Consider the following 27,361-nt stretch of genomic DNA (forward strand, 5'->3'; position numbering starts at 1 on the left):
GCTTGCTGTGGTTGCTGTGGGAAATGGGGCTGTGGTTCTCAGGCTAATGGAGTTATGTTCCCAGGAGGATTATAGCTGCCTCTGCTACATCATATAGGTCACCAGGGAAGTGGAGAAAAGCCAGCAGTGACAGACCTCCCCCAACTCCCATGCAGCCAGCAAGGCCAGTCTCACTCTCACTGAGCCCCACCAACAGCACCTAGTCTATATCCAGGAAGCCGGTTTGCAGGGCTGACATCTTGCCTTGCTACAAGCGTCCCCACGGAGAAAGCAAGCAGGGCTTTCAGGCCTTGGCCCTCCCTGCCTGCCACAGCTTCTGTGCTCATATCTGTACTTCCCGTTCACCTCCCTGGATTATGTCCAAGAAAATTCATGCTCAGTTGAAATTATAACAAAGTTCAGCAGTTTCCTTCTCCCTGTGGCCCGTCTCCAAGGAACCCTTGAAATAAAGAGAGCCCTAGTGACAAGGAAAAGGCTAGCCTGGGCTTCCCTGAAGACTGAGTGCCTACAGGGTTCTTCCCACTGCTTCCTCTACTTTTATATTTCTCTTGGCTCTCCAAATTTGTTTCAGCTCTAAGGTTAAATCCTTTTCCCATGATCTGAATTTTCAGATTCCCCAGTGAGGATGCGTGTTCAGAGGTGGACTTTCCCCTCTCACACTTTGGGCACTCACAGGTTTTGGCTGTCTCATGGAGCTTGCAGTGGCAAGATGCTTCTTTCAAAGAATCTGTGAATTCTTTCTGCTTTCCTGGTATGTTCCTGTGGTAGTTCTTAGAGCAAAAGTTCACGGTGTGAGTCTCCACATGTTTTGTCCATCCAAGTGAGAGCTGCAAGTTGGTCCTGCCTCCTATCTGCGATTTTTTTTGTCTGGTTTTAATTCTGATGGTTAATTTTATGTGTCAACTTGACTGAGTCATAGGGTGCCCAGATATTTGGTTAAACATTAATTCTAAGTGTCTTTGTGAGAGTGTTTCTGGGTGAGATTAGCATTTGAATCAGTAGACTGAGTAAAGCAGATTGTCTTCCCCAATGTGGGTAGGCTTCATCCAATCCTTTGAGGACCTGAATAGGATAAAAATTCAGAGGAAGGGAGAATTTGTTCTCTCTGCCTGACTGCATGAGATAAGACATCAGTCTGTCCTTAGACTGGGACTTATGTGATCAGGTTTCCTGGTTCTCAGAACTTTGGACTCAAAATGAAACTTACACTTTTGGCTCTCAGGTTCTCAGGAGGCCTTTGGACTTGGAGTAGAACTTATACCATTGTTTCTCCTAGTGCTTACACTTTGGGCTCAAAGTAGAACTACACCACCACCTTTCCTGGGTCTCCAGCTTGCTGATGGCAGACAGTGGGACTTCTTAGCCTCCATAATTATGTGAGCTAATTCCTCAATGTAAATAATAATAATTTATATACATATATCTTATTGTTATTTTTCTATAGAGAACCCTACTGATAGTGATTCCAAAGAAACAGAATTTTAGGAATGAGTTTTCTGAATTGGTTCTGAAGTTTCTGGAATTGGCTCTTCAATCTTATTAGTTTTGATGATGCTAATGACACTGTATCAAGTAATAAAGAGTGACACTGTATCAAGTAATAAAGAGAGCACTGGTAATCTGTGGCATGATCTGGCAATGGAAATATGCAAAGTATCTTCAATAGATGCTCTTAATCAACTATTTATGAGAAGCAAGTAGCTGGGTGACTATATATGATAATTTTTAACATTTTTGAAAAACTAATGAATAAAATGAGGTTGGCTTGTAGCTTCTAACATGATTGAAAAAAGTGCGAAAAGAAAAAGATCAGTTTAGGAATTCCCAGCCAAAGTGCTGGATAAATGACCTGAAAGCTTCTATGTATCTCCTAAAGGAGATGCTTCTTGCATGTAGCCACAGGACTGAGATTGCTGAAAACCACAGAATTTCATCTGTAAATAGCTGAATTACAATGATAGTTGAACTCCCAGTCTTGCAGGGTATCTACTGTTAAAATGAGGGCACTGATTTGGAAAGAATTGGATCCTGTAAGTTAGGATGGGGATCTGTGGGAAGACCCTTATGAAGCCAGGGATACTGAGTGCCTAAATTCCAATGCATCTTCTTTGCCAGGAGAGGAGGCCTCCCTGCAACCAATGGAAGCAGCTTACAACTGCCCGTGGTATTGGCCTCTCCAATCCTGTCTGAAGGGATCAACACTGCATTGCTTGAGGAAACTCAGGCCACTATACAGGACAATGTTGATTCTCCTCTGGACCCACCGTCTTTGCTTCTAAGACCTATAATAGGAATCAAGCCCTAACAGATCCCTAAAGGTAAGGTACAAAGTGTGACCCACAAAGACATGTACTACACTCCAAAAGAACTACTCAAATTTTCCAATTTATACAGCTAGAAATCTAGGGAACACATGTGGAAACAAATACTAATGTTGGAAAAAAATAAAGTTGAATCTGGTCAAATTTATTGATAGGGGCCTACTAAGCAGAGATTCTGATTTTAATGTTGCAGCTCAGGGAGTTGGAAAACATTCTAACAATTTGGTTGGTTGGTTTGCTAAAACATGATGAAAAGGTGGCCCACAGTGAGTAAATTGGAAATGCTGGACCTGCCTTGGTTTAATGTTGAGAGGAGGATTCAAAGGCTTAAGGAGAATGGAAGGTTAGAATAGTTCTGCTCACTCACACTGGGAAGGAATAGAAAATGTACCTTTCACTAACACTGTGAGAAATACATTTGTAAAGAGAGCCCTCGTGACAAGGAAATTTGGAAAAGAAGTGTGTGGAAAGACCTCTCTGAATGGAAAAAAAAGTGTGAAGATATTTGTGCCTCGTGTGAATGCTCACTCATGTTTGATCACATGTCTTACTCCATTTGGGGCTGCTCTAACAAAATACCATGGACTGGGTAGCTTCTAAACAACAAATTTATTCTCATGGCTCTCGAGGCTTGGAGTTCCAAGATCAAGGTACCAAGAGCTTTAGTGCTGGTGCGGGCCTCTTTTATAGACAGTGCTTTCTTGCTGTGCCCTCTCACGGTGAAAGGGGCAAAGCAGCTCTCTGGAACCTTATTGTAAGGACACTAATCCCATTCATGAGGGTTCTACCGCTTAACCACCTCCCCAAAGATCTCACCTCCTAATATCATCCCCTTGGGGACAGGGGCACACAAACATTCAGAAAATAGCACTATAGAAGAGAAGGATTTTAATAATCAAACAGAGAGAATGACCTGTTTTTGATTACCAGTCAGCATCTTTTCCCACCCACTCCAGTTACTGCCCAATGGGCTCATGAACAAAGTGGCCATGGTGGCAGGGATGGAGGTTACATGGCTCAGCAATATGGACTTTCACTCACCAAGGCTGACCTGCCTACTGCCATTCCTGACTACCCAATCTGCTAACAGCAGAGACCAACACTCAGCACCTGATATAGCACCTTCTCTGGGGTGATAAGCCATCAACCTGGTATCAGGTTGATTACATTGGAGTGCTTCTATGATGGAAGAGGCAGTGTTTTGTCCTTACTGGAATAGACACTTTGGATACAGATTTGTCTTCCCTGCATGCTACGCTTCCACCAAAAGTACCATCCATGGACTTACAAAATGCCTTATCCACCATCATGATATTCCACACAGCATTACACCTGATCAAGGAACTCGTTTCACAGCAAGAGAAGTGCTGCAATAGGCCCGTGCTTGTGGAATTTACTGGTGTTACCATGTTCCCCATCATCCTGAAGCAGCTGGCGTGACAGAGTGGTGACATGGTCTTTTGAAGTGTCAGTTACAGTGCCAGTTAGGTGTCAATACCTTTCAGGGCTGGGGCAAGGTTTTCCCCAAAGCTGTATATGCTCTGAATCAGTGTCCAATAGATGATGCTGATTCTCTGTTAGGATTCACAGGTCCAGAAATGAAGGGGTGGAAATGGGAGTGGTACCACTCACCATTACCCTAAGTGACCCACTAACAAAATGTTTTCTTCCTGTTCCTGCAACCTTGTGCTTTGCTAGCCTAGAGGTGTTAGTCCCAGAGAGAGGAATGCTTCCACCAGGAGACACAACAATGATTCCACTGAACTGGAAGTTAAGACTGCCATCTAGTCACTTTGGAATCCTCATATCTCTGAATCAGTAGGACAAGAGGCAGGTGCAATGTTGGCTGGGATAACTGATCCAGATTACGAAGTGTATATTAGGTTTCATAGTGCAATTTTGTTAGTGGGTAACTAAGGGTAATGGTGAGTGCTGCCACTTCCATTTCCACCCCTTGAGTCCTGGGTGGAAATCAAGGGGTGGAAATGGGAGTGTAAACTGGTATAATAGACTTTTAGACTATTAAGTGTAAATTGGACTATTACTACTCTGCAATGGAGGAAATAAAGAGTATGTTAAGAATACAGGAAGTGCCTTAGGGCATCTCTTAGTGTTACCATGCCTAGTGATTAGGTCAATGGAAAACCACAACAATCCAATTCAGGCAGGACTATTAATGACCCAGACTCTTCAGAACTGAAGATTTGGGTCACCACATCAGGTAAAAAACCAGTACCAGCTGAGGTGTTTGCTAAAGGCAAAGGGAGTACAGAATGGATGGTGGGAGAAAGTAGCTATAAATACCAGCTATGACCATATGACCAGTTACGGAAACAAGGTCTGTTAATGTTATGGGTGTTTCCTTCTTATTTTGTTATGAATACAATTGTATGTGTGTATCTCAAATATCTTTGTTTTCTTCCTTCTCTTATTCCCTTATCATGTAATATAAGGTGTATTGACTTTACATCATAGTATTTAAGTATTGTTAATTTTATATCATAGTATTTAAATAGTTTTTAACAAAATAGCAAGGAGAAAAGTAAACTCACTTAAGAATACCTATTCTTCTGTGGAAGGGGTTAGTGTGTTTTCAGTTGAATGCATGATACTTGTATCATGTTAAATAAAACTGTAACCTTGTTATTGTCTTTAAGTGGAGAGTATGGTTTAAGGAGATGTGTATGGGTGCCAAGTTGACAAGGGCTGGACTTGTGATAGTTAATTTTGTGTGTCGACTTTACTGGGTCATGGGGTACCTAGATATTTGGTTAAATATTATTTCTAGGTGTCTCTGTGAAGGTGTTTCTGGGTGAGATTAGCATTCAAATCTAGACTGTGCAAATCAGACTGTCTTCTCCAATGCAGGTGGGCCTCATCCAATCCTTTGAGGACCTGAACAGAACAAAAATGTAGAGGATGAGAGAATTTACTCTTCTTGCCTGACTGCATGAGCTGGGACATCAGTTTTCTGCCATGAGATTGGGGCTTACACCGTCAGCACTACTGGTTCTCAAACCATTTAATTCAGACTATAATTACATTACCAGCTTCCCTGATTCTCCAGCTTGCAGATGGCAAACCATGGGACTTCTCAGGTTCCATAATCATTTGCTGATTCCTCATAATCTCTCTCTCTCTCTCTCTGTATATATGTATACACACACACACACAACACACACACACACACACACACACACACACACACACATATAATTCTATTGGCTCTATTTATCTGGAGAACGCTGACTAATACACATGGCTAAATCCTTATCATTTAAGTCTTCAAATGGTATTTCCTCAGAGAAGCCTTTCCTATTATTGCCTATCCCGGGAGCTGCAAATACCTCAAGGTTCCAGCGAATAGTCAGTAGCAAAGGTACCACGGTAAGTACCATTACCCAAATTCAACAATTATCAACACTGTGTCATTTTTGTTTCACCTATCTCTTCAACTGGCTTTTTACTTGATGATTTTAAACAAATCCCAAACACTGTGTCACTTCAAACCATAAATATTTCCATATGCATGAAGATTTTTAAAAATCATAACCACTATATTATTGCTCTAACAAAATTAACAGCAAGTCCTTAATATCATATAATACCAAGAACATAGTAAAATTTCCCCAATTGCCATATATCTTAATAAATATTTGCTGAATAAATGATGAACAAATGAATATGTGTCTGAGAGTAAACTTTCTAAAGCCTTGAAATGTGAAATAAAATTATCCTTATTAGAAACATTAGGATGACATATCAGAAGAACTATGGTTTTCAAACTTTTTAACATATTCCCCATAACTCTGTAGGTTTTCAAAATTTAAAAGGTGGAGAATTAGTTCAGCAAGTACTGTTTTAGTCATGCAGATGAAACCTAAGAGTAAAATTCTGTATTGGATATTTACTAACGAAAAAAGAAGATATGTCTTTGCACAGATCCTTATACAGTAAAATTCATAGCAGATTGACTCATAATAACTAAACACTAGAAACAACCCAAATATGTATCAACTAGTGAATGGATAAACTTTGATACATTCATACAATGTAATGCTACTCAGCAATAAAAAAATACGCAAAAAAGATGGATGAATCTTACAAACATTATGTTGAATAACAAGAAGCCAGATGCAAGAGTATATACTCTGTGATTCCAATTAAATAAAATTTGAGAGCAGACAAAACTAATTTATAGTGAAAAGCTATCAGAATAGTGGTTGTCTGTGGGGAGTAGGGTGGGGTGGGATTGACTGGAAATGAGGCATGACGGAACTTTCTGAGGTGATGGCAATTTTATTGGGGGTTTAGTTACACAGATGTGTACAGTTTTCAAAACACATGGAATTGTACACTTAAGATTATGCATGTGTTTGTATGTACATTTTACCAAAACAGAATAAAATATTTAGGTAGATATCTTACTGATGTCAGCTATTTACTTTGAAATGCATCAGAAAAATAAGATGGCTTGACGAAAGATAGAGATATGCATATGTGGACAGATATGTGATAAAGCAACACAGAAAAATGTTAGCAGTAGAATCCAGTTTGGGGTATACAAGTGTTTACTATACAATTCTTCCAGCTTTGATATGTGTTTAAAATTTTAAAAAAATAAAATGTAGAGAAAAATCTCCATAGCGGTTTTCAGAAGATGGGAGGATAAAAAAGGGGCTAGTTTGGGAACATATATGACTTAGCCTTTCTGAGATACTTGCTGAGCTGCCTCTCTAGCTGCCTTTGAATGAACTGACCTCCACTTCCAGTTCTTGTGTAAACCGGTAGCTTTTTGGCCATATCAACAAGCATCTGCTTCTGGACCTCAGGTCTCTCTTCATTTTCATAGCGCTCCTTGTCTGTGTAGGACAAGTGGAACTGGAAGCAGGAGTGAAAGGTAAGACTTTATTATCTAAGGTTAATAGAAAAGATTAAAACCAACAACAATAACTACTTTAATGAAATTATTTGTTACCTACCCTTGAAGCTCAGGTACCACTTTGTCTTAAAATGTTCTCTGGATAATTATTTCAATAATCTGGCTTTTATCTCAATCATCAAAAGCATGAGATATGTGTATTGTTTTATAAAGAAAATAAAACAGAGAGATTAAGTAACTTGCCTAAAGTTGCACTCAATCAACTAACAAGTGGCAATGTTGGACTTCAAACTCAATTCATCTGATTTCAATACTTGTCCCTTTCCATTGATTCATAATATGATGTTGCATACAGATGTGTAACATATTTTTGCCAGGGCCCTGTTGATAAGTAACCATGCTTATCAAGTTGCAAGAGTTTTCATAGATGACACTGATAACACCCTTGGAGAAGCTGGATGAGACTGCTTGTAACATTGTCTGCATATTCTAATCATGTAAATAGGTGGAAATTTAGATATTCTCACTATTGAATACTTTTTTAGTCTGGTATGGAGCTTGTTGCTGCAATGGTGCCATATTTTGCTAATCTTGCAAAATATATACCAATGATCTTCAAAAGTAATATGAACCTGAAAGCATTTATTCTATCTGCGCCAAAGGGTAGACTGAGTTGAAAAAAAGGATATGGGGTCAAAATTTCTGGGTTTAAGTCTCATGTCTATCACTTAATAGAAAATCACTTTGCAAAATCAGACATTCTCAATCTGTTTCTTCGTCTGTAAAATAGAAGAAATAATATCTACTTCATAATATTGGTACAGAAGTGCCGGATAATAATAGGTAAATAAAAATCTCCTTTAGAAGTCTAATTTTTGAATTGTTTAAAAATATTTGACGTTGCTGCTGGAGATTTTGTCACCACTAGGCCTGCCTTACAAGAGCTCCTGAAGGAAGCACTAAACATGGAAAGGAACAACTGGTACCAGCCACTGCAAAAACATGCCAAATTATAAACTCCATCAACTAACAGGCAAAATAACCAAGTAACATCATAATGACAGGATCAAATTCACACATAACAATATTAACCTTAAATATAAATGGGCTAAATGCCCCAATTAAAAGACAAAGACTGGCAAACTGGATAAAAAGTCAAGACCCATCAGTGTGCTGTATTCAGGAGACCCATCTCACGTGCAGAGACACATATAGGCTCAAAATAAAGGGATGGAGGAAGATCTACCAAGCACATGGAAAGCAAAAAAAAAAAAACAAAAAAACAAACAAACAAAAAAAAACAGCAACAAAAAAAAAAAAACAAAAACAAAAACAAAAAAAAGGAGGGGTTGCAATCCTAGTCTTTGATAAAACAGACTTTATCTGTTTTTTTTTTTAACCAACAAAGATCAAAAGAGACAACGAAGCCCATTACATAATGGTAAAGGGATCAATTCAACAAAAAGAGCTAACTATCCTAAATATATATATACACCCAATACAGGAGCACCCAGATTCATAAAGCAAGTCCTGAGAGACCTAAAAAGAGACTAAGACTCCACACAATAATAATGGGAGACTTTAATACCCCACTGTCAACATTAGAAAGATCAACGAGACAGAAGGTTAACAAGGATATCCAGGACTTGAACTGAGCTCTGCACCTAGCAGACCTAATAGACATCTACAGAACTCTCCACCCCAAATCAACAGAATATACACTCTTCTCAGCACCACATCGCACTTATTCCAAAATTGACCACATAGTTGGAAGTAAAGCACTCCTCAAACGTAAAAGAACAGAAATCATAACAAACTGTCTCTCCGACCACAGTGCAATCATATTAGAACTCAGGATTAAGAAACTCACTCAAAACCGCACAACTGCATGGAAACTAAACAACCTACTCCTGAATGACTACTGGGTACATAACGAAATGAAGGCAGAAATAAAGATGTTATTTGAAGCCAATGAGAACAAAGACACAACGTACCAGAATCTCTGGGACACATTTAAAGCAGTGTGTATAGGGAAATGTAGAGCACTTAAATGCCCACAAGAGAAAGAAGGAAAGATCTAAAATCGACACCCTGACATCACAATTGAAAGAACTAGAGAAACAAGAGCAAACAAATTCAAAAGCTAGCAGAAGTCAAGAAATAACTAAGATAAGAGCAGAACTGAAGGAGACAGAGACACAAAAAAACCCTTCCAAAAAAATCAATGAATCCAGGAGATGGTTTTTTTGAAAAGATCAACAAAAGTGATAGACTGCTAGAATGCTAGCAAGACTAATAAAGAAGAAAAGAGACACAATAAAAAATGATAAAGGGGATATCACCACCGATCCCACAGAAATACAAACTACCATCAGAATATACTATAAACACCTCTACAAAAATAAACTAGAAAATCTAGAAGAAATGGATAAATTCCTGGACATATACATCCTCCCAAGACCAAACCAGGAAGAAGCTGAATCTCTGAATAGACCAATAACAGGCTCTGAAATTGAGGCAATAATTAATAGCCTACCGACCAAAAAAAGTCCAGGACCAGACAGATTCACAGCCAAATTCTACCAGAAGTATAAAGGGGAGCTGATACCATTCCTTCTGAAACTATTCCAATCAATAGAAAAAGAGGGAATCCTCCCTAACTCATTCTATGAGGCCAGCATCATTGTGATACCAAAGGCTGGCAGTGACACAATAAAAAAAGAGAATTTTAGACCAATATCCCTGATGAACATCGATGTAAAAATCCTCAATAAAATACTGGCAAACCGAATCAAGCAGCACATCAAAAAGCTTATCCACCAAGATCAAGTTGGCTACATTCCTGGGATGCAGGGCTGGTTCAACAAATGCAAATGAATAAACATAATCCATCATATAAACAGAACCAAAGACAAAAACCACATGATTATCTCAATAGATGCACAAAAGGCCTTTGACAAAATTCAACAATCCTTCATGCTAAAAACACTCAATAAACTAGGTATTGATGGAACATATCTCAAAATAATAAGAGCTATTTATGACAAACCCACAGCCAGTATCATACTCAATGGGCAAAAACTAGAAGCAATCCCTTTGAAAACTAGCACAAGACAGGGATGCCCTCTCTCACCAATCCTATTCAACATCGTATTGGAAGTTCGGGCTAAGGCAATCAGGCAAGAGAAAGAAATAAATAGCATTCAATTAGGAAAAGAGGAAGTCAAATTGTCCCTGTTTGCAGATGACATGATTGTATATTTAGAAAACCCCATCGTCTCAGCCCAAAATCTCCATTTAAGTTGATAAGCAACTTCAACAAAGTCTCAGGATACAAAATGAATGTGCAAATCACAAGCATCCTTATACACCAATAACAGACAGAGAGCCAAATCATGAGTGAACTCCCATTCACAATTGCTACAAAGAGAATAAAATACCTAGGAATCTTAATCCAGTCTACCATTGATGGACATTTGGGTTGGTTCCAAGTCTTTGCTATTGTGAATGGTGCTGCAATAAACATACATGTGCATATGTCTTTACAGTAGCATGATTTATAATCCTTTAGGTATATGCCCAGTAATGGGATGGCTGGGTCAAATGGTATTTCTAGTTCTAGATCCTTGAGGAATCGCCACACTGTCTTCCACAATGGTTGAACTAGTTTACAGTCCCACCAACAGTGTAAAAGTATTCCTATTTCTCCACATCCTCTCCAGTACCTGTTGTTTCCTGACTTTTTATGATTGCCATTCTAACTGGTGTGAGATGGTATCTCTTTGTGGTTTTGATTTGGGATGAGTTAATGGGTGCAGCACACCAACAAGGTACATGTATATATAAATATAACAAATCTACACGTTATGCAGATGTACCATAGAACTTAAAGTATAATAATACAAAAATAAAAATCAAAAAATACCTAGGAATATAACTTACATGGGACGTGAAGGACCTCTTCAAGGAGAACTGCAAATCACTGCTCAACAAAATAAAATAGGACACAAACCAATGGAAGAACATTCCATGTTCAGGGATAGGAAGAATCAATATCATGAAAACGGCCATACTGCCCAAGTAATTTATAGATTCAATGCCACCCCCAACAAGCTACCAATGACTTTCACAGAATTGGAAAAAGCTACTTTAAAGTTCATATGGAACCAAGAAAGAGCCCACATTGCCAAGACAATCCTAAACCAGAAGAACAAAGCTGGAGGCATCATGCTACCTGACTTCAAACTATACTATAAGGCTACAGTAACCAAAACAGCATGGTACTGGTACCAAAACAGAGATATAGACCAATGGAACAGAACAGGGGCCTCCGAAATAACACCATATATCTATAACCATCTGATCTTTGACAAACCTGACAAAAACAAGAAATGGGAAAAGTATTTCCTATTTAATAAATGGTGCTGGGAAAACCGGCTAGCCATATGTAGAAAGTTGAAACTGGATCCCTTCCTTACACTTTATACAAAAATTAATTCAAGATGGATTAGAGACTTAAATGTTAGACTGAAAACTATAAAAACCCTAGAAGAAAACCTAGGTAATACCATTCAGGTATAAGTAATCTAGAGATGATTTAAAGTATGTAGGAGGCTGTGAATGGGTTATATGCAAATACTATGCCATTTTATATAAGGAATCTGAGCATCTGCAATTTTTGTATCTATGGGAGGTCCTGAAACCAATCCCCTGTGGATACTGAGGAACAACTATATTTATAGGCCAAAAGACAAGTAGAAGAATGTTCACTGGAGCTTTATTCATAACACACAAAAATGGAAACAAGCATACTTCAATGGCTGAATGGTTAAATCAAGTGTGATAAAAGGGAATAACTAACAGCAATCAAAAGAATCTACTAAAAACTGCATCAACATGGATAAATTTGAAAAACACTGTGTTGAGTGAAAGGTATACATAGAATAGTACCAACTATGATTCCTTTTTTATGGACTTCGAAAACAGGCAAAACCTATCTACAGTGATAGAAGTTAGAGTAGTAGTTACCTCCGAGAGGAGGCTGATTTGAAAAGAGGCATGAAGATTTATGAGGTACTAGAAATGTTTAAAATTTTAACCTGGATAGTGATTACATAGGTATAATATATGGGGACACATTCATCAAATTATTCTCTTTAAAACTTAATTCTGGGAGTAGAGTCTGTATGTTATACTTCTATAAAATAGCAGAACAAATAATAAAATATTTGAGATAACCTAAATATATCTAACTTAAAAAATTGGAAACATATAAAATCAAACACTCTGTTTTCAGAACCACACCTAGTGGTGCATTTTTATGGTACTGTCATTCTCAGGTAGAGTGAGAATTAAGTACCCTGCGTGGGGTATGTGGAAATATGTAGGGGCATTTTTGGCAATTACAATGAATGTGGTGCATTATAGGCAATTAATCCTTAGCCTAGGGTGCTAAAGATTCTCCAATGAACTGAACAAATTCACACACCTATTTTTCCCATTCAAAGGTCAGTAGGTAGTATGGGAGGGGCCTAGATGGCTGATTAGAAGCAGCAGTCCATGGCACTCGTGGAGAGGAATGAAAGTAGTGAGTGAGTTCAGCACCTTCAACTAAAATATACAGGTTTGTGCATTGGGACTGATTAGGCAAACAACTAGACTCATAGAGAATGAAGAAAAGCAGGATGGGGAAACAGCCCTCCCAGGAGGGGTACAGAGCCAAAAAACAAACAAACAAACAAACAAACAAACAAAAAGCCCCACCCTGAGACAAGGGAATTGGTGAATGATTGTGCCACCCTGCTCAGGAAATCATGCTTCTCCCACAGATCACTGCAACCCGCTGATAAGGAGATCCTCTGGTGATCCCATGCCACCAGGGCCTTGGGTCCGATACTCAAAGCTGTGTGGAGTCATGGCAGAGCAGCTGCTCAGCCACACACAGAGACCCGGGAGTTTTACATACTCCAGCCCTAGTATCCCCAGCAAGGTGGGAGATCCATTTGTACATATACCTAAGAAGAGGGCTAAATCCAGGCAGCCAAGCAGTGTCGTTCTGCAGGCCCCACTTCCATGGCACTATACAATCTAAGACACACTGGCTTGTAATTCTAGCCAGCCAACTGCAACAGGCTGAAGTCTGCCTGAGATGGGATAAAGTTCCTGTGGGGAGGGGTGGCTGCCATCTCTGTGGTTCAGTCGGCTCAGCCATTCCAGCCTGCCAGCTTTGGAGAGTGCAAATGGTCCGGAGGAGTAAGGACCCCCCACAATGAAGCATACCTACTTTGCCAGGTTGTGGCCAGGCTGCTTCTTACGCAGGACCCCAATCCATTCCTCCTCACTGGGTGAAGCCTCTCTGTGGGGACTTCAGCCACTCCAGCCAAGGTTATACAGAGAGAGCTCTGATTTCTCCCTGGGACAGAGCTCTTGGGAGGTGGAGGAGCCACCATCTCTGCAGTTCAGTGAACTCAGCCATTTCAGCCTGCTGGTTTTAGAGAGTGAAAATTGTCCCGATGAGGAAGGGTCAGTTTGGAAAATTTTGGACTTATCTATTCATGCTAAATATATACAACACAATGCAGGACAGCTGCTTTGGCAGATTGTGGCCAGACTGCTTCTTTTTTGTTGTTGTTTTGTTTTGTTTTTCTTTCTTTTTCTTTTTTTTTTGAGATGAAGTTTCACTCTTGTTGCCCAGGCTGGAGTGCAATGGCACAATCTCGGCTCACTGCAACCTCTGCCTCCCAGGTTCAAGTGATTTTCCTGCCTCAGCCTTCCAAGTAGCTGGGATTACAGGCATGGGCCATGATGCCTGGCTAATTTTGTATTTTTAGTAGAGACGGGGTTTCTCCATGTTGGTCAGGCTGGTCTCGAACTCCCGACCTAAGGTGATCCACCCGCCTCGACCTCCCAAAGTGATGGGATTACAGGCATGAGCCACCGTGCCTGGCCACACTGCTTCTTTAAGTGGGACTCCGACCCATTTCTCCTCACTGGGCAGGACCTCCCTGTGGGGTCTTCAGCCACTCCACCTAGGGTTATAGGGACAGGGTTCTGAACTTTCCCTGGGATAGAGCTCCCATGGGGAGGGGTGGCTGTCATCTCTGTGGTGCAGTTGATTCAGCCATTCCAGTCTGCTGGCTTTGCAGACTTCAAATTTTCTGGACAAGAGTGGATTCCCTCCAGTAGAGCAAACCTGCTCTGCCAAAAAGCAGCCAGACTGCTTCTTTAAGTGGGTTCCTGATTTCATTCTTCCTGATTGGGTGAAACTTCCCAACAGGGGTCTCGAGATACCTCCTATAGGTGCATTTGGGCCAGAAACAGGTCAGTACCCGCCTGGGATGGAGCTTCCAGAGAAAGGAGAAGGCTGCCATCTTTGCTGTTTCACAGTCTTCACTGGTGATACATCCAGGTATGAAAAAAATAAAAATAAAAATGAGGCAAGTAGGGTCTGGAGCAGACCTGCAGCAAACCACAGCAGCCCTATAGGAGAGTGGCCTGACTGTTAAAAGAAAAACAAACAGAAAACAACAACATCAACAGAAAAGACCCCACAAAAAACTCATTCAAAGGTCATCAACCTCAAAGATCAAAGGTAGATAAGCTCACAAATATGAGAAATAATCAACACAAAAATGCTGAAAACAAAACGCCAGAGTGTCTCTACCCCTCTCAAATGAAGGCAACACCTCTAGAGCAAGGGCACAGAACTGGGTTGCGGTTAAGATGGCTGAATTGACAGAAGTAGGCTTCAGAAGGTGGGTAATAACAAACTTCACTGAACTAGAAGCAGCATGTTGTAACCCAATGCGAAGAGGCTAAGAATCATGAGAAAACAATACAGGAGCTGATAGCCAGAATAGCCAGTTTAGGGAGGAATATAACGGACCTGATGGAGCTAGAAAACACAATATGACAACTTTACAATGCAATCATAAGTATGAAGAGCAGAATAAATAAAGCAGAGGAAGGAATCTCAGAGCTTGAAGACTATCTTTCTGAAACAAGACAGACAAGAATAGAGAATAAAGAGTAAAATGAATGAATAAAATCTGAGAAATATGGAATCATGTAAAGAGAGCAAACCTACAACTGATTGGGGTACCTGAAAGAGATGGCGTTAATGGAACCAAGTTGGAAAATATATTTCAGGATATCATCCAGGAAAACTTCCCCAGTCTAGCAAGACAGGCCAACATTCAAATTCAGGAAATGCAGAGAACCCCAGTAAGATACTCCATGAGAAGATCAATTCCAAGGCACATAATCATCAGACTCTCCAAGGTTGAAATAAAGAAAATATTCAGGCAGCCAGAGCAACCTCTGCCTCCTGGGTTCAAGCGACTCTCCTGCCTCAGACTCCCAAGTAACTGGGATGACAGGCATGCACCACCATGCCCAGCTAATTTTGTACTTTTAGTAGAGATGGGGTTTCTCCATGTTGGTCAGGCTAGTCTTGAACTCCCTACCTCAGGTGATCTGCCTGCCTTGGCCTCCCAAAGTGCTGGGATTACAGGATGAGCCACACGCTCAGCCCTGGCATAATGTTTTCAAGGTTCATCCGTGTTGTACCATGTATCAGTACTACATTCCTTTTCATGGCTGAATAAAATTCCAGCCAGTGTATGGACACACGACACCTTCATTATCCATTTATTCACTGATGAAAATTTGGACTGTTTCTACCTTTTGGCTATAGTGAATAGTGCTGCTATGAACAGTCATGTATAAGTACTTATTTGAACACTTGTTTTCAATTATTTCGGGTATATATCTAGGAGTGGGATTTCTAGGTCACATGGTAATTATATATTTAACTTCATGAAAATTTGCACAGCTGTTTTCACATCAGTCATACCATTTTACATTCCTAGAAGCAATGTATGAAGATTCTGATTTCTTCACATCCTCACCAAGAGTTATTATTTTTCATTCATTCATTTATTTAATTTGGCTATCCTAGTGGGTATCTATCACGGTCTTGTTTGCATTTCTCTAATAACTAATGATGTCAAGCATCTTTTCATGTGCTTTTTGGCTATTTGTATATATTCTTTGGAGACATGTCTATTCAAATCCTTTCACCAGTTTTAAATTGGGTTGTTTGTTTTCTTGTTGTTTATTTGTAGAAATTCTTGATATATTCTAAACACTTGACACATCAGATACATGACTTGCAAATATTTTCTCCCATTCTTTGGATAATCATCTCACTTTCTTGATAGTGTTGTTTGATGTACAAAAGGATTTTTTTTAACTTTGATGAAGTCAAATTTATCCATTTTTTCTTTTATTGCTTGTGCTTTTGGTGTCATATCAAATAATTCATTGCCAAATCCAAGATAATAAAGAGTTTCCCCTAAGTTTTATTCAAAGAGTTTTGTAAGTTTAGGTCTTACATTTAATTATTTGGTCCTTTTAAAAATAACGTGATACATATGCGTAACAAAAAACTTAACCATTTTAAAGTATATAGTTCAGTAGCATTAAGTACATTCACATTATTGTTCAACCATCACTACCATCCATCTCCAGAACTTTATTCATCTTCCCAAACTGAAATTCTATACTCATTAAACAACTCCACATTTCCCTCTCCTCCCAGTCCTAGCAAAGACCATTCTACTTTTTCTCTGTGAATTCAACTACTTTAGGTACCTCATACAAGTAGAATCATACATATTTGCCTTTTGTTACTGGTTTATTTCACTTAGCATGATGTCCTGAAGTTTCATCCATGTAATAGTATGTGTCAAAATTCCCTTCTCTTTCAAAAGCTGAATAATATTCCATTGTATGTATATACATGATTTTACTTACCAATTCATTTGGGTTGCTTCCACCTTTTGGCTATTGTGAATAGTGCTATAAACATAGGTATACAGCCATCTATTTGAGACTTTGCTGTCAACTCTTTTGGGTATAAACCCAAAAGTGGAATTGCTAGACCCTGTGGTGGTGCTATTTTTAACTATTTGAGGAACCATTATACTGTTTTCCATAGTAGTTACACCATTTTACCATTCCCACCAACAGCCCTCAAATGTTCCAATTTCTTTACATCTTCACCAACACTTGCTGTTTTCCAGTGTTTTTTTTTTTTATAGTAAGCCTTTTAATAAAGGTTTTAATAAAGGGTGTGAGGTGGTATCTCATTGTTTTGATTTGCATTAATCTAATGATTAATGATATTCAGCATCTTTTCATGTGCTTCCCTGTGATGGTTAATACTGAGTGTCAACGTGATTGGATTGAAGGATGCAAAGGATCCTGGGTGTGTCTGCAAAGGTGCTGCCAAAGGAGATTAACATTTCACTCAGTGGGATGGGGAAGGCAGACCCACCCTTAATCTGAGTGGGCACCATCTAATCAGCTACCAGCGAATATAAAGCAGGCAGAAAAACGTGAAAAGACTACACTGCCTAGCCTCCAAGGCTACATCTTTCTACCACGCTGGACCCCTCCTGCCCTCGAACATCGGACTCCAAGTTCTTCAGTTTTGGGACTCAGACTGGCTTTCCTTGCTCCTCAGCTTGCAGATGGCCTATTGTGGGCCCTTGTGATTGTGTGAGTTAATACTTAACAAACTCCTGAAGTTTCACGGCTTGTGAGAGGCGAGGAGTTTAGTGACACTATACATAATACCTTTGACCATATGTGGAGAACCAAGGAACACATAATCTTTCTCCCATCCTTCCCCCAAAGAAACATGTGGCCTTTTACCAGGGTAGCTGCATTGGGGAAAGGGAAATGATCAGACATTTTGGGGACTACTGGACACTGGCTCTGAGCTGATGATTCCAGGCAAGCAAAAATGTCATTATGGTCCTTCAGTTAAGGTAGGGGCTTATAGAGGTCAGGTAATTAATGGAGTTTTAGCTCAGGTCCGATTTACAGTGTCCAGTGTCCAGTAGGTCCCTGGACTCATCTTGTGGTCATTTCCCCAGTGCCAGAATGCATAATTGACATAGACATACTTAGCAGCTGGCAGAACCCCCACAATGGCTCCCTGATTGGTAGGGTGAGGGTTATTATGGTGGGGAAGGCCAAATGGAAGCCATTAGAGTTGCCTCTACCTAGAAAAATAGTAAATCAAAAACAATATTGCATCCCTGGAGGGACTGTGATTAGTGTCACCATCAAGGACTTGAAAGATGCAGTGGTGGTGATTCCCACTACATCCTCGTTCAACTCTCCAATTTGGCCTGCACAGAAGACAGATGGATTTTGGAGAATTACAGTGGATTATCGTAAGCTTCACCGAGTGGTGACTCCAATTGCAGCTGCTGTAACAGATGTGGTTTCATTGCTTGAGCAAATTAACACATCTCCTGGTACCTGGTATGTAGCCATTGACTTGGTAAATGCCTTTTTCTCCATTCCTGTCCATAAGGCCCACCAGACGCAATTTGCCTTCAGCTGGCAAGGTCAGTAACATACCTTTATTGTCCTACCTTAGGAGTATATCAACTCTGTCTTTGTGTCATTATCTTATTCAGAGAGACCTTGATCGTTTTTTGCTTCTGCAAGATATCACACTGGTCCATTACATTGATGATATTATGCTGATTGGATCCAGTGCACAAGAAGTAGCAAATACACTGGACTCATTGCTGAGACATTTGCATGCCAGAGGATGGGAAATAAATCCAACTAAAATTCAGGGACCTTCTACCTCAGTAAAATTTCTACAGGTCCAGTGGTGTGAGGCCGTCAAAATATTCCTTCTGAGGTGAAGGATAAGTTGCTGCATTTGGCCCCTCCTACAACCAAGAAATCAGCACAATGCCTAGTGGGCCTATTTGGATTTTGGATGCAACACATTCCTCATTTGAGCGTGTTTCTTTGGCCCATTTATCGAGTGACCCAAAAGGCTGCCAGTTTTGAGTTGGGTCCAGAACAGGAAAAGGCTCTGCAACAGGTCCAGGCTGCTGTGCAAGCTGCTCTGCCACTTGGGTTATATGACCCAGCAGATCCAATGGTGCTTGAAGTGTCAGTGGCAGACAGGGATGCTGTTTGGAACCTTTAGCGGGCTCCCACAGGTGAATCACAGCAGAGGCCTCTAGGATTTTGGAGCAAGGCTCTGCCATCTTCTGCAAATAACTACTCTCCTTTTGAGAGACAGCTCTTGGCCTGTTACTGGGCCTTGGTGGAAACTGAACGATTGACTATGGGTGATAAAGTCACCATGTGACCCGAACTGTCTATCATGAACTGGGCACTCTGTGACCCATCTAGCCATAAAGTGGGTTGTGCACATCAGTATTCTATCATCAAATGAAGTGGTATATATGTGATCATGCTCGAGCAGGTCCTGAAGGCACAAGTTACATGAGAAGGTAGCTCAAATGCCCATGGTCTCCACTCCTGTCATCTTACCTTCTCTCCCCAAGCCTGCACTGATGGCCTCATGGGGGGTTCACTATGATCAGTTGACAGAGGAAGAGATTACTAGGGCCTGGTTCACAGATGGTTCTATATGAAATGCAGGCACCTCCCAAAAGTGGACAGCTGCAGCACTACAGCCCCTTCCTAGGACATACCAGAAGGACAGCAGTGTAAAGAAATCTTCCCAAGAGGCAGAACTTTGAGCAGCACAGCTGGTTGTGTACTTTGCATGGAGGAAGAAATGGCCACATGTGCAATTATATACTGATTCATGGGCTCTAGCCAATGGTTTGGCTGGATGGTCAGGGATTTGGAAGAAGCATGATTGGAAAATTGGTGACAAAGAAATTTGAGGAAGAGGTATGTGGATGGACTTCTCTGAGTGGTCATAAACTGTGAAGCTATTTGTATCCCATGTGAGTGGTCACCAACGGGTGACTTCAGCAGAGGAGGATTTTAATAATCAAGTGGATAGGGTGACCTGTTCTGTGGACATCACTCAGACTCTTTCCCCAGCCACCCCTGTCATCGCCCAATGGGCCCATGAAAAAAGTGGCTGTGGTGGCAACGATGGAGGTTATGCATGGGCTCAGTGACATGGACCTCCACTCACCAAGGTCGACTTGGCTATGGCCACTGCTGAGTGCCCAATTTTGCCAGCAGCAGAGACCAATACTCAGCATTCAAACTGGCACCATTCCTCGGGGTGATCAGTCAGCTACCTGGTGGCAGGTTGATTATATTGGACTTCATTTATCAGGAACAGGCAGAGGTTTTTCCTCACTGGAATAGATATTTACTCTGAATATAGGTTTGCCTATCCTGCACACAATGCTTCTGTCAATACTATAATCCATGGACTCATGGAATTCCTTATCCACCATCATGGTAATCCACACAGCACTGCCTCTGACCAACACACTCACTTTACGGCTAAAGAGGCAGTGGGCTCATGCTCATGGAATTCCCATGTTCCCTATCATTCTGAAGTAGTCGGATTGATAGAACGGTGGAATGGCCTTTTGAAATCACAATTACAATGTCGACTAGGTGACAATACTTTACAGAGCTGGGGCACAGTTCTCCAGAAGGCCATGTATGCTTTGAATCAGCGTCCAATATATGGTACTCTTTCTTGCATAGGCAGGATTCATGTGTCCAGAAATCAAGTGGTGGAAGTGGAAGTGGCACCACTCACTATCACCCCTAGTGATCCACTAGCAAAATTTTTGCTTCTTGTTCCCACAACATTACGTTCTGCTTGCCAAGAGGTCTTTGTTCCAGATGGAGGAACACTGCCACCAGGAGACACAACAATGACTCCATTAAACTGGAAGTTAAGATTGCCTGGACACTTTGGGCTCCTCTTACTTTTAAATCAACAAGCTAAGAATGGAGCTATAGTGTTCCCTGGGGTGACTGACCCAGACTATCAAGATGAAATCAGTTTACTACTCCACAACAGAGGTAAGAAAGAGTGTGCATGTAATACAGGAGTAGAAGAAGGTGGTCATCAATTCCAGCTACAACCACATGACCAGTTGCAGAAACAAGAACTATAATTGTCATATTTCCTCCTTCTTTTCTTAATAACATATTTGTGCATGTATACACTTGTACTAAGAAAATATCTTCCTTCTATTTCCTTTTTCCTTTATCATGTGACATAAGATTTATTGACTTCATATCAGCATTTAAGTACTGTTAGCTTTATGTAATAGCATTTGTTTTGGGTATTGGTGCATTTCGGGTTGCATGAAGGATAGTTGTATCATGTCAGGCATAATTGTGACCTTATTATTGTCTTTATTTGAAGATTATGTATGATCTCAGGAGATGTGTATGGTTTCAATTTGACAAGGGGTGGACTTGTGATGGTTAATACTGAGTGTCAACTTGATTGGATCGAAGGATGTAAAGTATTGATCCTGGGTGTGTCTGTAAGGGTGCTGCCATAGGAGATTAACATTTGAGTCAGCAGGCTTGGGAAGGCAGACCCACCCTTAATCTGGGTGGGCACCATCAAATCAGCTGCCAGTAAACATAAAGCAGGCAGAAAAATGTGAAGACTAGACTGGCCTACCCTCCAAGCCTACATCTTTCTCCTGTGCTGGAATTTCATACCCTTGAATATCGGACTCCAAGTTCTTCAGTTTTGGGACTCAGACTGGCTTTCCTTGCTCCTCAGCTTACTGATGGCTTATTGTGGGATCTTGTGATTGTGTGAATTAATACTTAATAAACTCCCCTTTATATATGTACTTCTATTATACTTTTATATACTCCCATATATGTGTGTGTATATATAATCCCCTTTATATATGTATATTATATATGTATTATATATATAATATTATATACTATTAGTTCTGTCCATCTAGAGAACCCTGACTAAAATATTCCTGATCATTGAGATATCTTCTTTGGAGAACTGTCAAGTTCTTTACCCATTTTAAAACTGATCTGCACATATAACCCTTGAAACTAAAATAAATACTGAATTTATTTTAAAAAATGAGTTTTTTGTTTAGTTGTAGTTTTTAAATATTCTGTATATTAACTCTTAATCTAAAATATGACATATTTTCTGCTATTCTGTAGGCTGCCTTTTCACTCTTTTAAATGTATCCTTTGACATATGAAAATGTTTAATTATGATGTAGTCCAATTTATCTATGTTTACTTTTTTACAGTGTTGGTGTCATATCCAAGAAATTGCCAAACCAATGTTATAAAAATATTCCTCTGTGGTTTTTTTTCTAAGTTTTATAATCCTAGCTCTTAAGTTTAGATCTTGGATCTATTTTGAGTTAATTTTTGTATATGGTGTGAGGTAAGGGTTCTATATAATTCTTTTGGATATGGACATCCAGTTATCCCAACACCACTTGTTGAAGACTGTGCATTCTCCATTAGAATGCTTTCAGCATGGTTGTTGAAGATTTCTGACCAAATATGCGAGTGTTTGTTGTTGGGCTCTTTATCCTATTTCACTGGTCTACATATCTGGCCTTATGCCTGTACCACATAGTTTTAATTACTGTAGCTTTGTAGTAAATTCTGAAATAAGTAAGTGTGAAGCTACAACTTTGTTCTTTTTCAAGACTGTTTTGGGTATGTGGGATCTCTTGATATTCCATATAAATTTTAGAAAATGATTATTTTATTTCTGCAAAAAAATCGTTGGGATTTTGATATAAATTGCATTAAATCTATAGAATGATTTGGGTAGTGTTTACATTTTAACAATATTAACTCTTCCAATTCATGAATACAGGATGCCTTTCCCTTTATTCACGTCTAATTTCCTTCAGTGACATTTTTTAGTTTTCACTTTAGAAGTCTTTCACCTTTTTGATTATGTTTATTCCTAAGTATTTTATTATTTTTGGTGCTGTTATAAATAAAATTGATTTTTTAGTTTCCTTTCAGATTGTTCATTGTTAGCATATCAAAACATAATTGGTTTTGTGTGATGTGGTGATTTTGTATCCTGCAACTTTGCTGAATTCATTTATTATTTATAATAGTTTTTTACATGTAGAATATTTACAGTTTTCTATATGTAAGATCACACCTACAAACAGAGATAATTTTACTTTTTCCTGTTCAATTTCAATGCCTTTTATTTGATTTTCTTGCCTACTTGCACTGGCCAGAGGAAGCATTTCTTATTTTTTTTAAAGAAATTTGGGAAGGATTGATGTTAACTATTCCTTAAATATTTGATAGAATTCATCTGTGAAGCCTTCTGGTCCTTGGGTTTTCTTTGGTGGCAGGTTTTTGATTATTAATTCTATATCTTTACTTGTTAAAAATCTATTCAGATTTTTTATTTCTTCTTGAGTCAGTTTTGGCAGTTTGTGTCTTTCTAAAAGTTTTTCCATTTCATCTAGGTTATCAAATTTTGGGGCACATAATTCTTCATATTATTTTCTTATAATTCAATTTATTTAAAGTTGGTAGTAACACCTCCACTTTCACTTTTGATATTAGTAACTTATGTCTTCTTTTTTTCCTCCCTCCTTCCCTTCCTTTGTTCCTTCTTTCCTTTCTTCCCTCCCTCCCTTCCTTTCTAATATAAGTAATTTGTGCCTGTACTCTTTTTATCTTCCTTTCTCCTCCCTTCCCTCTCTTCTCCTCTCCTCCTCTTCCTCCCCTTCCTTCCCTTCTCTCTTCTTTTCCCTTCTCTTCCCTCCTTTCCTTTTCAGTCTAGCTAAATAAAGGTTTGACAATTTTGTTAACCTTTTTAGAGTCTCACTTCTGGTTTTGTTGGGTCTCTATATTATTTTCTATTCCATATTTTGTTTACTTCTGTTCTAATCTTTATTATTTCCTTCTGATTACTTTGGTTTTAGATTGCTATTTATTTATTTTTTTTAAGTTGTAAAGTCAGACCATTTTGAAAGTTTTATCCTTTTTAAATGTAGGTGTTTACAGCCATAAATTTTTCTCTGAGTACTGCTTTATTGCATCTCCTAATTTCTGGTAAGTTTTTTTCTTGTTTTCATTCATCTCAAAATATTTTCTAATTTCCCTTATGCTTTCTTATTTGATTCATTTGTTAAGCATGTGTTTAATTTCCACATATTTATGAAACTGTAGCTTTCTTTGTGTTATTGATTTCTGGTTTCATTCCATCACAGTCAGAGAAAGATATTTTGTATGATTTCAGTATTTTATATTTATTGAGTCTTGTATTATGGCCTAACATAGTCTATACTGGAAAATGTTCCATGTACACTTAGGAAGAAAGTACATTTTGCTCTTTTTGGGTGGAGTGATCTATACAGGTGTGTTATACATAGCTCGTGTGGTGGTGTTCAAATTCTCCATTTCCTTATTGACCTTCTGTTTAGTTATTCTGTCCATTAATGCAAGTGGAGTACTGAAGTCTCCAACTATTACTATGTAACTGTTATTGTGTATTTTTTTTCTTTACTTCTGTTGGTTTTTTCGTCTTATAATTTGGGGCTCTCTTATTACATGCATATATTTTATAACTGTCACATATTCTTGATAAATTGACTCTTTTGTAAATATATAATGTCCTTCTTTGTCTCTTGTAACCTTTTTTTTACTAAAAAAGTCTTTGTTGTATGATATTAATATAACCACCCTTGCTCTGTTTTGATTACTATTTACTAGGAATATCTTTTCTAGCTTTACATTTTCAACCTATTTATGTCTCTGGTTCTAAAGTTAGATTTTGTAAACAGTATAAAGGTAAATCACAATTTTTTATCCATTCTGTCAATCTCAACCTTTTAATTGAATAGTTTAATCCATTTATGTTTCAAGCAGTTACTTATTATGAATAACTTCTATCATTTTCCTCTTTATTTTCTTCATATCTCATATCTCTTACATTCCTCAATTCCTACATTATTGCTTTTCTCTGTAGTTAACTTTATTTTTCTTGTGCATCATTTTGGTTTCATTAAGGAGACAGTATTTTTCCTAATGTTCAGAGGCTGGAAAGTTTCCCCTATTGTTCTTTTTCTACTTTGGAACCTACCTTAATTTAGAGTAGTTACACATTACAAATACCTAACATAATCACAAATTATTTCATGAACACTTACAAATATTGCATGAAACACTTGTATTTAAGGTAACACAGTCTGAAAATGATTGATTTAACTATTGTGCTTTTTTCTCATTTGTATTTCAGAGTCTCACTGGAATGAAATAACAGCACTAAATAAATAAAACAATCATTAAAATAATAGTTTCATAGAATTGAATTAGATGAGGCCTCAGAGTCCAAGTGGGTCCTTGTTTTCTAATTATCTCACCAATGCAGGTAGTGGTTTCCTACTCTTTTTAAAATTTGAGACAGGGTCTTACTCTCACTCAGACTGGAGTCTAGTGGCACCATCACAGGTCACTGCAGCCTCAAACTCCTGGGTTTAAGTAATCCTCTGCCTCAGCCTCCTGAGTAGCTGGGAACACAGGTGTGCTCCACCATGCCCAGCTAATTAAAAAATTCTGTGTATTGACAAGGTCTCACTTTTTTGCTGAGGTCTCAAACTCCTGGCTTTAAGTGATTCTCCTGCCTCAGCCTCCCAAAATGTTGGGAATACAGGTGTGAGCCACAGCACCCAGTTGGCTTCCTAGTATTAAAGATATCCAGAGCAGGTGACTTCACAAACTCCTTCAATAGCCTATCCTACCCTCAATTCACCTTTATCACTAGGAGTTCTTTAAGATTTTTGTCTCTTCTTGCTTTATTGTCATTTCTACTTTTCTCTGTTCTTATCATTTAAGAAGTAACCAATATTCTTACCTTCTGGTTTGGCTGCTGTGGGAGTGTAAAGATAGACTTCCAGTAGGTCCAGGTAAAGAACACAAAGATGGCATGGTAGAATATGAGGTAAATAACTGAAATAAAAAAAATCAGTGTTTATACTATCTTTTTATCCATTTCTAAAGGTTCAAAAACACAAAGCTCCATCACAAATTTTTATTTTGTTTTCCTATTAACATGTATTCTCTGGTATTATTATGATGGGTTAATTCTATTTTCCCATACAGTGACAGAAACAAGCCATAATGAAAAACTTGAAACAAAGACTTTCTGCAAGTTGAATACCTTAAAAGTTGCCATGTGATTCTTGAAGTAAAGGGGGAATGTCCTTTATGACAATGTAGGGAAAACTACTTCAGCCAATTGTCATTATCTTTGCTACTTTGAGTACTGAAAGGAGATAATGACACAATTTACACAGCATTTTAGAGTTTACAACATGCTTTCACGTATATTATTTCATTTTATTTTCTCAATAAATTTGTAAGATAGGTAATAAGATCAGGATAGTCGATTAACTACCAGAGGCAGTTGATTAACCAAAGTCACACAGGTAGTCTATAATGTAGCCAGGTGTTAAAGACTAAACACTTTTTTTCCTGTAAAAATTTTTGTATAAATTCACAGAGTACAAGTAAAATTTCGTTACATGGATATAGGTTGCACAGTGGTGTAGTTAGGGCTTTCAAGAGTATCTATCACCTGAATAATGTACATAGTACCTACTAAGTAGTTTCTCATCATCCACCCATCTCCCACCCCCTCACCCATACCAGTCTCTATTTTCTATCATTCCACATCCTATTTCCATATGTACACATTATTTAGCTTCCACTTATGAGTGAGAACATGAGGTATTTGTCTTTCTGTTTCTGAGTTGTTTCACTTAAGATAATGGCCTCCAGTTCCATCCATCTGGCTGCAAAAGACAAGATTTCATTCTTTCTTATGGCTGAATAGTATTCCATTGAAGATTATATACTTTTGAAGTGTGGGTTGTACTTATGAGACAGTAATAAAAGTGGCTTTCTATTACCTTTCTTTTCACACTCTTTGCCTTTTAGATAGCTCTTCTCATATGGGATATTCTGGTATTCTCCACAGAGGTGGTTATATGACTACAAGACAGACGGTCGGGAGCAAGATGGCCAAATAGGAACAGCTCCAGTCTCCAGCTCTCAGCGTGAGCGACACAGAAGACAGGTGATTTCTGCATTTTCAACTAAGTTACTGGGTTCATCTCACTGGGGAGTGCCGGACAATCAGTGCTGGTCAGCTCGTGCAGCCTGACCAGCAAGAGCTGAAGCAGGGCAAGGCATCGCCACACCTGAGAAGCGCAAGGGGGAAGGGAATCCCTTTTCCTAGTCAAGGGAAACTGAGACACACAACACCTGGAAAATCGGGTAACTCCCACCATAATATTGTGCTTTACCAAGGGTCTTAGCAAACGGCACACCAGGAGAT

At 39.0% G+C, this 27,361-nt stretch overlaps 1 protein-coding gene across 2 annotated transcripts in view; it reads right to left on the reverse strand.

The window, feature by feature from the left end:
- The window catches only part of ZDHHC15 (zinc finger DHHC-type palmitoyltransferase 15), a 149,112-nt gene that overhangs the window by 72,463 nt on the left and 49,288 nt on the right, over positions 1-27,361 (reverse strand). For both annotated transcript variants that reach the window (XM_050776390.1, XM_050776389.1), the window contains 2 exons: positions 25,877-25,971; positions 7,082-7,202 (listed from right to left, as the gene is read on the reverse strand). In XM_050776390.1, coding sequence (XP_050632347.1) covers positions 7,082-7,202; positions 25,877-25,971 — 216 coding nt within the window. The remainder of the gene's footprint in view (positions 1-7,081; positions 7,203-25,876; positions 25,972-27,361) is intronic.

The sequence above is a fragment of the Macaca thibetana genome, chromosome X (genome assembly GCF_024542745.1).
Source record: "Macaca thibetana thibetana isolate TM-01 chromosome X, ASM2454274v1, whole genome shotgun sequence".
NCBI classification, from domain to species: domain Eukaryota; kingdom Metazoa; phylum Chordata; class Mammalia; order Primates; family Cercopithecidae; genus Macaca; species Macaca thibetana.